Raw genomic sequence first — 13,523 nt, forward strand, 5'->3', positions numbered from 1 at the left:
TCAAGGTTTGTAAAGATATAAGAAGTCATGAAAGTAACTTTGATATTTCAGTAAACTCGAGATAACATGTAAAATAAAGGGTAAATTAAGTCATCAACAGTATAATGAACACAAACCATGTCTCTACAGCGTGCGCCAAAAACGATATATTTTGCTATATTGCAATCAATGTACTCTCTCGAGAACAACTTAAAGCTGTAGATTGCAAAAATACATATAGCATTAACAAAATGGCAAATCTTCAAATAAAACCAGATAAATAGAAAATTGATAAATTTTTAATTTAACAGGGATACCCGAATTATATGTTGGGGATACTGAAATATATGCTGATAATTCATAATAAATGGGGAGGAAAGCACTAATAATATAAAAAACAGACATAACAAATAACCAAAACACTCAGATTTACTAATGATAAAATAGAAAACCTTGAAGGGGAAAAGGTGGTCGGCCCTTATTTATACACATGCTCGGCCAAATTAAGGGAGATAGAGAGTCCACGACTAAATTACAAGACTTGGTTGTTGATTCTCTAGGTAGTAATTTTTGTGCTTTAATAATTTCCTGCTGATTTTCTTCAAAAAAATTACAAAGATAATGAGGGATAAATAGAAAATGGACAGTGTGTGAGGACTATGAGAAAATAGCTTAAACACGCCTCAGAGGTCCCAGTTTAATAACCAACCATCACAACCACCACCTCATCCTTCATAAACTTGAAAATATGATACCGCATCACAGGAAAATGATACTACAACACTGTAAGTATGACAACAATTAGATATTAATCAAAATATTTCTAAAAATCTGCTAGGTTGTGTCAAAGGATATAAGTATATATAGAAGAAACTATCAAAAAATTATCATGATATACGAATAAATTGAGATATTTTTCCTATTCAGCAATAGGAAATTCAAGACTATAACTAAAATTAAAAAATTCTAACAAAACAACTCATTTTCCCCCTAAATTTGGATTGTACAGTAAAAGAGATGTAAAAACGGAATAATTAAGTGTCAGCATTCATCAACATGAAATAGGTAGGACAATTCATATCTACTGTTGAAAGAAATTTAGATATACAAACTGAGGAAAATATAGATGCCACAGAGAAAAACCTAAATGAAGCACATAGAATGCAAATTGAAAGGCCCTTGGTGAAAATTATATGTAATCTTTTGTATATACATTCGTCCAGAGAAAAATATAGTCTCTTATTCTTGAGTAATTGAGCAGATGTTTAGAGTATTCCTTTAACTTATTTCGGATGGTATTAGAAGAAAAATAAGACTTGGCTCATTTCCACACATATGACAATATAACATAGCGGTTTTAGATTTACCGCCTGAAGTATAATCTGAAAAGATATGTTCAGAGAAAGATCAGAATAATTTTTGCAAACTAACCAATATAAAATTTGAAGCACCAACTTCCGTCTGTATTCAGTCTCAAATGTCTAGAATGAGATGCCAGTGTTGTCCAATATTAGAGAATCACATGTGCATAATTTTAAAGGCAAGGTCAATCTAATTTTTGACAACGAACTTGGCGCTGGTTTGTGTTGCAGAACACCATCTATCTTGTTGTGGCTTCTACCTCAAGCTCAGACATGGTAAAGTGGTCGGCTGAGCATCCAAAATTAGAGTTGTTAGTATTTTGAAAGTTATGTTGGGTGTTAAGTTTGAATCATAATAACTATATTTCAGTAAAAAAATGTAGCAGAAATATATGTGTGCCAAGCATGAAAAGCAAAAGGGGTTGATGTCATACCGGTGTCGCGCATGGGGGCCTGAATGTTGGTGAATACTTCCTTGTAAACAATATTTTTGATAAGAGTCTGGTCCTTCATTTCACTGTCAGCATTAACTATGACCAGACCTTGTAGTTCCGTTACTCTTGATAAGGCCACATCTACCTGTCCATGTGTGAATACCTGACTTGGAAGATACAGGCCTACACGTTTCAAAGACTGTCCTTGACTTTTATTGATCGTCATCGTGAAACACGGGGCAATTGGTAGCTGATGCCTATTAAGTTTGAATGGCCACTTTGATTCTTTGGGTGATATAATGATATGTGGGATAGTAACATTCTGTCCTGCCTTTTTTCCAGTAATGATGTCGCCTCGAATTGACCATTTTCCTAAACGCGTGACTATTAACCGCGTGCCGTTACAAAGGCCTCCCGACTGATTTAAATTTCTAAGCAACATAACTGGGGTTCCCTCTTTAAGTTATATATCATGATTAGGGACGCCACTGAATCTTAAACTGTTCAAAAATTCTGATGGGTATAACAAATCGTCATGATCATTGTTAATGCTCGCCCTGCAGACACTATCTGAGCTAAGATATGTCCTTCCTTCTCCTGGTATCATGTTCATTAAAAAGTCATTCAGTTCATGAATCGTTTCATTTTTTGGTGTTAATATAGCACGTTCTTTTAGGTATGCAGGATCCTTATAATTCTCCAACAATGAAGGGTAGACCTCGCTAACAATGTCTTCCATTGGATTCTCGCTTGTTGTTCTGCATAACTCAGGAGGTATTCTTACCATTTCTTGTCCTATAGTGTCATACAAAGAACCATCCCCAATTTGTAATAGCTATCTATCAAATGATGCTATTCTTTCAGCTTCTATTTCATCAACCCCATCCTTACGGAGCCGCATATTTTGTTTCAGCTCATAATTTCAAAGTGATCCCATAGGTAGGAGGAATTAAGTGAGGCATCAATAATATCTGCACGTTCACCTTGCGGGATAACAGGTAGTATCTGGCGGAAGTCGCCTTATACAACTGTAAGGCCTCCAAAGGGTTTAGAACGACTGTTCTCATAGCGTGTGCTTAGTATATCTCTCAAGGTCTTGTCTAGAGCTTCAAAACAATATTTGTGTGTCATTGGTGCCTCATCCCAGATAATGAGTGAAGTTCTTTGCAGCAATTTAGCTAATTGTGTACCATATTTTATCTCGCAGGTAGATTCTGCTGTGACATCCAATGGAATGCGAAATCGGGAGTGCGCCGTTCGACCATTGGGTAATAACAATAAAGCTGATCCAGAGGTTGCAACTGGAAGGACTATCATTGACTCTGATCTTAATTTTGAAGCAATTACATTCCATAAGAATGTTTTCCCAGTGCCACCATGACCACTGATGAAGAATAATTTACCTTCATCATGCTGAACAGAGCACATAATTGCATCATATGCAATTCTTTAAAAATGATTTAAAGCATTAAGAGATTTTTCATGGAAGATCTTCAAAGCATCTCGATCATAATCCAATTCCTCATTTAGTAATCTATTTCCAAATTCTCGGGTGAGGGATGAATCAGTTTGCGGCATTCCATCGATTTCTTTTAGGCTCTTTCCTAATTTTTGCATGAGGCCTTCAATTTCAAGTAGTGCGTATGCTTCAATATGTTCTTTTGTTAGTTGGAGGTTAGGGACTTGAAACCTTTTCTGTTGCAAGTGAAGCATATCTTCTGAGAGTATTTGAGAATGAGTTTTCCAGAGTTCTGGTATATTGGAAACCTGGCAAAAGATGAGGATTGTGACAAAGAGATTGCGTAATTCATTTCCTGTTGCCCAAACAGAAGCCTCAGATAAGCAATCCATCCATTCTTTATCATCATCAAGTAAACCCAAAGCATAGCATGCAGCTTTGAATGTCGGATATGTTACCCCATTCACCGTTCTTATACACTCAAATGAGGTGCTCCCTTTTACAAAATTAAGGAGCATACGCATGTAGAAGCGCTCTCCACTTGCTGAATGTGCAAAGTAGATTCTGCCAACGGCCTTTCCCTTTTTCCTCCTGGTTCATATTTTGTCCTTAAAATTCCAAACCCAGTTCTTGGGAAACTCCGCATAAGTTAGATTACGTGCATCTTCATTCCTCTTGTTTGTCTCTAACCATTCTGTGAATTTAGTCTTTTCTATTCCAAGTATATTGAGCACATTCTCAATGCATCTATTTTCCTCAAATATAACAGTATTCTCACCAGGCAGGTGAAAAGGCAGCCGTTCAACTGATGGATATCTGTAGTTGATGCTAAACTGAAAGATCCTCCAGCAAGCCTCACATGCGGATATGTACCTGTAATCAACAGTTGTGTTTCTTTTTTATATATCAATTAGTGAGGGGAATCATGAAGTTGGGTGAAAGTATCAAGAGGTGGCTTGAAACCAGAAGGACTGATTGACTTACTCAAAATTGCTATGTTGAGAGTAATAATGTTATTATTATTTAGCTTATGTTCTTTCTTCCCGGTATTCTGCACCCTAAATTGACATTACAAATAGAAGCAAAGTTCTTGAATTTCCACCATAAAATGCTGCAAATTTCTAAAAGTAAGCACAATGAATGTCCCCCAGTCTCCTCAGCACAATAAATTAATGATTTAAGTTTCATGTACGAAAGTAAATAAAGGAAGGGGCATACTGCTATGCCTTTGGAAGCATAAGGAAGTATTTAAATACCCATGTATCAACTTTGACTAAATAATGGCAATAATATTTTCTGAAACTGTGTAATGTATAATGTTTTTTTGATGTTTACTATTTCAAATTATCAATTTAATTTTTCTACCAACCTACTGGTTTTGTGGAACACATAAAACCCTAAAAAGTAGTTCTATAATGTTAATAATCAAACACCTCCCCACCAATTTTTTTTAGTTATTCTTGATACAAGGTTGCATAATCAGCGGAAACTCTCTGCACAAAACATATTTACAAAAAATTATGGCATGAAATTTTAAAATGTAAAAAGTCTATTAAATCTTTGGCTAAAGGCCAAAATATATGTGCAACTAAGTTTAATTAATTTTTAAGATGAATCCTGAATTATACCAAAGGGCGACTTCAAACTTTATATTAGGTTAACCATAAAAAAAAAACAAAAAAAAACAGCCTGACAAAAAAACACAGACATGGCAAGTGCAAGTTTCAGAAGGAATTTTGTTTGTTTACCAAAGAGTACATACCTGCAGTCAAGATATGATCTAATTTCATCCCTTTCCTCGGTGGTCTCAATCACTGCAGTTGCTCTATCCGGCCCTTTACTAATATATTTGAATAAATATTTTATCGATCTTGCACGATTGCAGAGTTCCACATTAATATGAGCATCAAATTTGACCAATAAATTTCGGTTATAAGGGATGACATAACGATTGTCCAGCATAACCCCCTTTTTTTCCACGAAAACACCTGTATTTCTACGCCTATAAATTGGATAACCATCTTCTCCGATTGTAGTGGCATCATTAAACTTTTTTGGGAAAAATTTGTTGCATTTTCCTTGTTGCATACAAGGAGAGGAAGTATTGGCCTGGCCACATGGGCCATGAAGCATAGATTTCTTCACTGCAGTATATCCATCAGGGTCGATGTTGATATCTGGTATCTCTGCACTTATTATTTTGTCAATATATTCTGGTGAATGATTCTTCATTGACGGGTGCAAGAAAATTAGGATGTGCGCATGGGGCAAACCCCTTTTCTGGAACTCTATGGTGTATAGACCTACATCAAGTTTGTGATGCTATTAGAATGTTAGGACTGTTCTCTAAGTTATTTGACTAAATGAAGAGAGCTCATCTAGTACTAAAAAATTGGCTGCCAAAAAATGTAGGTAAGGCATGAATAAAGCAAACTTACACGCCATTACGCGGCCAAATGGTTGTTCCTTTTTGATGTAGTGCATCAACTGCTGTAACTTTATCTCAAACACTCGACACACAATATCAACTCTATTAGAGTCATCTTTTTTCCCGATCAGTCCAAGCATATCATTTATCTCGGGCCATTTTGGGTTACATGTGAATGTAATGAACAAATCTGGATATCCAACCCATCTACAAATTGCCATTGCATCATGGTAATTTTGAGCCCTGTAACGTGGACCTCTGGTGTGTGATTACGGCAAGATTACTGATTTCCCAACTGTGGAGCTGTTCGAGTCCCCACGATTAACCGCATCCATCAAGCCTGAGTATAATTTTGTTCTAAGCTCATTTTGGTGGGTCCGAATCCACCTAAATCTTTCTTGTTCAACTGTCATATAAGTATCCACTATATATTGCTGCAAGAGCCTCCCTGCCAAAAGTAAGGTATGTCCCTCATTGGCTCTTTGTTGGAGCCTGAAGCAATAATACTGGCACATCGTTAATGCTTATCTTTTAAAAGTCTGTGAGCCCCTGTTTGCCAAGGTTATACCCAGTCTGTAGCCATCTTCGCCATAAGGGTGAATTAAGGGATATGCCATTGACATATAACTTGGGTGCAACTCATCAATATGTGTTAGCCCTCTCGTACGGTGGTGCACAATAATATCACGCTCAAATTTCTTTTCAGTGAGCTCACCCACTATCAAGCCACCCACCTCAGATTCTGTTGGGATGTTGTATTGTCTACCATCTCTGGTCCGGGCCACGGGAATGCGCAAGTGAAAGGTGGTATGTGGTTGTGCCTCAAACATGTCCCTGGCCTTTCGATAAGATCTCACTAAATTGCTATTCTCGTCTAACATTTGGGTCAAGCCTTGGACAATGTCTTTGTCATTAGCTGGAGCCCTTTCTGGATTTTGTAGTGTGCCAATTCTATTACTAATCTCATGATCAGTGTCATATATGTAGAGCTGGGAAAACAGGGGCTTCTTACCTGTTGGTGGGAGCAATGAGCTTGTGTTGTGGTAAATCTGTCCACCAGCACGGAACACATAAGGTCCTCTTGACTTGTTAATTAATTTATCAACCTGGACTCCCATTGATGCAACAACGAACATGGAATTGTAAGGTCGCATATTCCATCTGAAATTGCTACCTTTCTGGCCAGAAGCGGGTCCAAGAAGATGTTTGAGCAAGGGGGTGGTTCCTTCAAGAGTGGCAGTTTCACCCGCCCTTCCATACAACAAAAGGTGAACTGTGGGTTAGAGGTGTGCCTGTGTCTATTTATTCTCTCTTCATACCAAAGTGTAGCGCCACAGTGCATGCATATGTGATTGGGGGGCCCAAGTATAAAGGAAGTGACTGCTGAACTGTGATAATACAAGAAATAAAGAACATATCAATAATAAGATGATATAGATTCTTGTAACATATGTGTGTTGAAGCACGCCTGAGGCCATAAAAAAATTTGATCTAGCCAGTACCTGCAGCCCAATTTAGAGGGTTATTGCTTGGTCCTGCTTCACATGATGACAGAGGTTCACCGAGGGCACACCTGTCATTTGTTGCGAGACACGGTATCCTTGGTTGTTTGCTCCTTTGCTCTGAAAGTACGTTTATCAGTAGGGGCATGTCAATGTAAATATATCACATTCACAATAATACATCACTGAAGACATTTTTACAAGATAGATAAAAACATATGGAAGGAGCCTTAGGGTCCAAAAAATGTATAAAAATACCTGGTGGAGGCTCGGATGCTTCCGGTGCTAGTCGTTTGGCCGGGGTGTGATACATTGTGAAAGAAGCATTTGGCCTGGAATCTGAAACAAATTGGCCAGTGATGAATATGCATGTTTTAAAAGCAAAGGAAGACTAAAATAACTTGCAGGGCCTTATTCTTTCCCAATATACTAATTTTATAAGTTTGGCTTACTATGATTTTTTGTAAGCCCGGGGTTATGGTTCCATACCAGAGTATTAGTTTTTGTAATGCTATATATGTAGCCCATGCTAAGTCTGTTTCTTTGTTTTTAGGCATGTGTTAGCATATGACTTTGAAGGGCATGGTTCAGACCAGAACACATATGGGCTATAAGTCTCTGATTGCATTTATAGTAGTCCTAACTTTAACACAATGCCAACTGTGTTAATACAAGCATTACAATTTAGCTTTCTTACTAACTTCCTATGTCTTAATTTTTTTAACCCAATTGAAATATAATACACGCTTAGAAATTAAAGTAGGGACAATACCATTCGATGTCGCTAGATCAGTGCGAGGTCCATAAGCCAGAGTCTGTGAGGGAGGCTGTGAGCAAACTCGCATAATGTGTAGTGCTGAGAAAGGATGTAAGCCTTGGTCAGTCCGAAGTTTTCTACTCACTATTACAACCTTTCTCCTCATTCTTGCTTGCTTGGCAATTTTTCTCCTGATCATATGAGAGTAAATGCTCTCGTTGTTACAGGAAGCTATCATTTGGCGTTTAAGCCGGATTTTTAGAGTCCTTTCATGTCGCGCAAGTGAACACAACCATTGCTGAAAACATGTATTCTGCCTAGATACAGCTCCTAAAGGACAATTATCCTTGTTAGCCGGAAGAAATTGGTCCATTGGCTCCTCTATTTTATTTGCCACCAAAAGATGCATAACTACATCACAAAATATTTTGTTGAACAAACGGTGCGGCAGTGGAACTCAAAAGAGGGAGGGTAACAGTCCACAGTTACTTACGGCAAGAAAATAAATTGCCTGGTTTAAGTGTGACTCCTAGGAAAAGAATATTTTTTTTTAAAAAAATTATATGTATAGCCCTTAATTTGAATAATAATAATAATATGATTTGTTGGGAAAAGGCTTATACGTTCGTGAGAATAAAAAAAGAGAAAAGAGGCATATACATTGATGCAAAATATTATTTGCTACTCACCTTTAAAAAATTTATGTTAAAGACTTTTTTTTTGGATCATACTTAATATTCTTTTTGAGAAACATTGATATTACAAACACTATGTTTGTTGATCAAGCTGGTAATTGAATCAAGCTGCCAGGAGGATTATCCTTTTTTTTTGTATTTGAAGCAAGCTGGTAAATTTAACCTCAAAATCTAAATATATCAGTTTAGTAATTTTTTTATAAGTCCTTCTAATATAATTTTTTTCTTAAAAAAATCAAACTTCTCTTTGTAACTGTTCTGCTAGTTTGTTGATCTATATTTTTTTAATATCCCCTCCTTTTATTGCTAGACTAAGTCCCTGCCATGCTATTTTCTTATCCTATATGTTTTCATGTTTTCACTCCTTTTATTGTTAGCGTAAGTGTCTGGTACTATACATTTTTCTTTATGTACTATTATTAATATATGCATATTTAACATAGGATTACTCATATTTAATTGATCATTATATTATTTTTTATCTTTCATCCCAAATTTGTAAGTTATCTCAAATAAAAAAGGTGAAGGGCAATCAAGTCTTATTTCATAAATTTATCCTTTTAAATATTTCATAGATAATATGTTAAAATTTTGGCCAACTAAGCTACTTTTGAATTAGCTAGAAGTGTATCTTACATTGAACGTTATTTTTTAAAGTTACTTATCATCTAATATGTCTATGCAAGAAGAGTTTAAGTTATTTTTAAAATGATTTAATTTTTTAAAATTACTTATTATCTAAATTGTCTACGAAAGAATAGTTTAATTTTTTCTTAGGAAAGCTAGTTTAAGTTATTTTTTAAATAATTTGATTTTTATTATTCTTTAGGCAAAATAAAATTATTTACTAAAGTCTTACATGTCCAATTAGTTAGGATTGCGTATCAAGTTATTGTAGCCTTTTTTAGGCAAAAAAATTTTGTTTCCCATTTTATTGCCAGCTTAAATATATAGTAATTTAAAATTGTGTTTGTTTTAGAGGCAAGCTTACGACATAGCATCATGCTTAAATGATATATTTGTAGCCTCTGCATCACACCTCATCAGGTAGCCCTGGATTTTTTAAATCAAGCCTATTAATTGAGGGAAACAAATGGCCACCTATAGGTATACTTTTGCTCGAAAGAACAGACAATGTTGTCAAGAACCACAGGAGTTCTATTTTGAAGTGCCGGGTATTAAACTTGACAGCTCTAAGTTGGAGCCTGGTAATTGGTCTTAAGATGCTATTTTGGACAAGTTGAAAGCATCACTAGAAGAAACAATGACAAATTTGACTTGCTCGCTAGAAGTCAACTCTGTACATGGAGCCAGACAAATAATCACTACATTTCACAGACAATTCCAATAGCTTTAAAAGGCAGGCAATAATGCGATAAATACAAATAAGATATATCGTTTTTCTCTTGACAGCTACAATAATCGCTACTCATGATTGGGATTAAGTTTTTGTTATAAATTTTAAAGCTATCTGTTAACCATTGAACACGGCTTAGGGTAGGAAACTGCAAGAACTGGGCCAATCACAAGACATAAAATTTTATAAGATCTCCCTTTAATTTAAGTTGATCTGAAGTTTCACTATTCTTCTTATGCAACCATGTCCGTATTTGTTTCTCATAAGAAGATGCCTAATATTCTCACAACCCCATATAGTACATCTAAAGATCATTGTATTGTCATGATAATGGTATAGTGGCCATTGCCTTGGCCTGAGTATGGGCAGAAACCTGAATACATAAAATGCAGTCCTAAAAATTACCAAGACAACTATACGGGAAGCCTTTAAATTGAAAAAGAAATAAAAAGCAAAAGGTTCAAAGCAACCATATTTATCAATTGTTTGACTGCAGAGCTTCAGAATGTTTAATTTATTATAGAAATAAATTTCACTGATAGAGGCTATTTTTGCAAATCTGTAAGCAGTGTTTTTTTTAAAAATTTCAGCTCTCTGCAGCTAGCATGGCGGGGTTTGATCTAAGGGGTTCTGCCCGCGACAGTTTTGACAGCTTCGGCAACAGGGGATAACTTTCTCTTACGGGCGTTGCTGGTCTCCGGAACACTGGTAGTCGAAGATCCCACCGGACTGGGAGCAACCTGCAAGAAAGGATAATGAGAAAACACAGGAAGATGGTCATATCGATTGGCATATTGGTTGAAGCAGGAAGGTAAACATGGAGATCACTTACTTGCACAAGTTTTCTAGTCTTCCTTTCATAAGCCGTTTCCAGCTCTTCCACAGGGGTGAAAATTGCTGACACCCCATAATCTTGCAGGCCGTCAATCAAATTATACTTGTTCAACTTCAGCTTATACACATATTTCTTACCCAAAAGCACCTGCAGCTCGGGGGGAACCGAATCATCTCCAGCTGGCATTTTGTTCATTAGTTTCCAGGCTGAGGTGTCCAGCAAATGCTCAGCAGTAGAATTGAGCAAAACAACAGTTGTAGTTCCTGTGCCATCCTCCACTTGAACATTAATGCAAAACCTATAAGAAAATGGAGAGGCAAAAAATATGGCTTAGTAAAACAATAGGTCAGGACCGGGCGCATGAGTGAGTGGAGTTACACAGGTCGCTTACATGGCCAGAGGGCGGTCAACTGGTTTGTTGCAAGAATTGCAGACAAAAACCCCATCACGAAGTGTGGCCTTCTTCACACATTTCTTGCATGACACATAATACCATTTGAAGCGATTATTGATGGCAGTTATCGTGGCCTTTAAAGTCACAACATCAACCTGCCATAATATAGGGGGAGTTATATCACAAACTTGGGGTAATTTTTTATGGTGTACGCGGACATTTTTTAGGTCACATCTGGGTACTGTTATTTACCTTCAGCTCGCCAACACAAGTAGCGCTGACCAGTGCCTCCACAGTCATTCGATTAACATAGCTTCCTCAGGAGGGAGTCTGGCATATATATATCCATTTACACTTTTTCAAAATAACAAAATGCAACATTTCTCCACAAAGATAGAGGTCACAAGTTTTTTGCATGAAAGCAGCACTAAATTTTAACCAAATGTTTACAAACATACAGGAACCGGAAAGTATAGCTTCACAATAATTTGGAGCCAATTTTTTAATTGCTGAGGTAGCCTGGCATAACTATTTACTTACAGCGTTCTAAAACACCAAAATGCAACTTTTCTTCACAAAAATAGAGGGTGCAATTTTTTGCATGAAAGTAGCACTAAACTTTAACCAAATGCTTGGAAACAAACAGGCGGCGAAAAGTATAATTTTGCAATAATCTAGAGCCATGAGTAAGATACAACTTTCCTCAACAAAGATAGAAACTCCTAGTTTTTCCCACAATAGAAAACAACAATAATAAATATAAACCTTATGTTTTATAAACAAATTAGCACCAAAAAATGTGCAGAATCCTAATATACTAAAGGCATATGTTCTCAGCAACCAGAGTTTTGAAATTAGCAAAGCTTGATAAAGGTATGTTTTAATATATGGCAGCATGCATTACACCTCCCCAACACATAATATTTTATGAAAATCATGGTTTTCAATAAAATAATGTTTGCTACTTGGAGTAAGTAAAAGCAAAGTCGAGAACCTGGCAGAACTGGGGCTTTCGATAGTGACAATTTTTGGAGGCAAAACAGAGAACCTTTCTCGTATAGAAGAGACGTGGTCAACATCTGGGTTCACATAAATCTTGCTAGCGCTAGTAGAAGCAAAAGTCAGAGCACCTGGAGAATATTATTAGCGTCAATATCATACAAACACAAGTACTGGTTTTGCCTACAAACCAAATATGTATTTTTTTAAAAATTAAGGAGGCGAGCCCTGACGTTGAAAGGTCTTCACGGTAACAGAGGTCACAACAATAACATAGGGCGCAACATCTCCAGTGTATAACGTAGGGTCAAACACCTCGCCTAGCTTTCCCCATAAGGTAATAGTGCTAGTGAACTAAAATAATAGCAGTGGAGTAAAATATGGCAGAATGAATAAGCGGAATATGTTCAAAATTATAATGGGCAATTGTTACTTACTAATCAGTGAAAATTCTTATATCCCTCTTTTTGAAACCAGCCCCGACTACCTCAACCTGACCAAAACCACAAAAGCAACCCACTATGTCTGCAAAATTTTGGCAGAACAGGTCAGAAAAGGGCTATACTCAAATCATTTGGGGTTTAAACAAATATGATTCTAAAATTGCACATAAGTTACATGCATTAGAGTTAGTATACTCAAATCATTTGGGGTTTAAACAAATATGCTTCTAAAATTGCACATAAGTTACATGCATTAGAAATTATGTCGCTGCCAACACAAAGAACTGGACTTGAAGGCATTTTTTAATTATACTTTCATACGAGCAACATGCAAGTATTTCCAACAAAGAAAGAGCCCACAAATTTTCCCATGAAAGGCAAAAGTATGTAAAAGTAGTATAAAAATTGTATTAAGTAGCAACTAAATTTAAACTACATGTTTGAAATAAAATAGCCAACAAAAATTTAGCTTGCAACACCAAAACTAAATTTAAATCAGTAGCAACTAAATTTAAACAACATGTTTAGAATAAAATAGCCAACAAAAATTTGGCTTGCAACACCAACACTAAATTTAAACCACATATTTTGAAACAAACAGCCAACAAAAAATCATGGAATCCTAATCTTTCAGCAAGCAGGAAGCATTTAAAAGCAAATAAAAATAACACCAAAATTAAGTCAGAATTAAAGAAAATGAAAGAAGTTAATGTTAGAGATATACCTGATAGAGTGGTCATGTCATTAGCGCGGCTCTGTAGCATAGGCAGTCCCACAAACTGGAAACCGTTCTTTGGGATGGACAGAACATCCTCGCCTAGCGCAACTATCTTAGTTGCTGGCAGAAAAAGCAGCCTTTTGTCGCTAGCAAGGGGCCTGT

General features: G+C 36.4%; 2 protein-coding genes across 2 annotated transcripts; both read right to left on the minus strand.

Moving 5' to 3' along the window:
- Window positions 1–3,223: 3,223 nt before the first annotated feature.
- LOC141674642 (uncharacterized) lies at window positions 3,224–8,329 on the minus strand. Its single transcript, XM_074481352.1, has 10 exons — window positions 7,936–8,329; window positions 7,422–7,502; window positions 7,164–7,283; window positions 6,981–7,049; window positions 6,230–6,886; window positions 5,935–6,109; window positions 5,672–5,868; window positions 4,996–5,536; window positions 3,924–4,106; window positions 3,224–3,824 (listed from the first exon to the last, which is right to left on the minus strand). The coding sequence occupies exons 1-10, from the start codon at window positions 8,327–8,329 to the stop codon at window positions 3,224–3,226; spliced, it is 3,018 nt and encodes a 1,005-aa protein (XP_074337453.1).
- Window positions 8,330–10,592: 2,263 nt separating this feature from the next.
- On the minus strand, window positions 10,593–13,003 carry LOC141674643 (uncharacterized). The gene is made up of 7 exons (XM_074481353.1): window positions 12,638–13,003; window positions 12,434–12,554; window positions 12,196–12,331; window positions 11,454–11,531; window positions 11,199–11,356; window positions 10,805–11,105; window positions 10,593–10,712 (listed from the first exon to the last, which is right to left on the minus strand). The coding sequence occupies exons 4-7, from the start codon at window positions 11,499–11,501 to the stop codon at window positions 10,593–10,595; spliced, it is 627 nt and encodes a 208-aa protein (XP_074337454.1). The 5' UTR covers window positions 11,502–11,531; window positions 12,196–12,331; window positions 12,434–12,554; window positions 12,638–13,003.
- Between the last annotated feature and the right edge of the window lie 520 nt (window positions 13,004–13,523).

Source organism: Apium graveolens, chromosome 7 (assembly GCF_009905375.1).
Source record: "Apium graveolens cultivar Ventura chromosome 7, ASM990537v1, whole genome shotgun sequence".
Classification (NCBI taxonomy): Eukaryota; Viridiplantae; Streptophyta; class Magnoliopsida; order Apiales; family Apiaceae; genus Apium; species Apium graveolens.

Coding starts and splice junctions, on each gene's coding strand:
- LOC141674642 (XM_074481352.1), bottom strand. CDS start 8,329: ATGCATCTTTTGGTGGCAAATAAAATAGAGGAGCCAATGGACCAATTT. Junction 5,537..5,671: donor ATTTGGCCGCGTAATGGCGT/GTAAGTTTGCTT, acceptor AACTTGATGTAG/GTCTATACACCATAGAGTTC. Junction 3,825..3,923: donor AAGACTAAATTCACAGAATG/GTTAGAGACAAA, acceptor AATATGAACCAG/GAGGAAAAAGGGAAAGGCCG.
- LOC141674643 (XM_074481353.1), bottom strand. CDS start 11,501: ATGACTGTGGAGGCACTGGTCAGCGCTACTTGTGTTGGCGAGCTGAAG. Junction 11,106..11,198: donor GTTGACCGCCCTCTGGCCAT/GTAAGCGACCTG, acceptor ATTTTCTTATAG/GTTTTGCATTAATGTTCAAG. Junction 10,713..10,804: donor AGACTAGAAAACTTGTGCAA/GTAAGTGATCTC, acceptor CCTTTCTTGCAG/GTTGCTCCCAGTCCGGTGGG.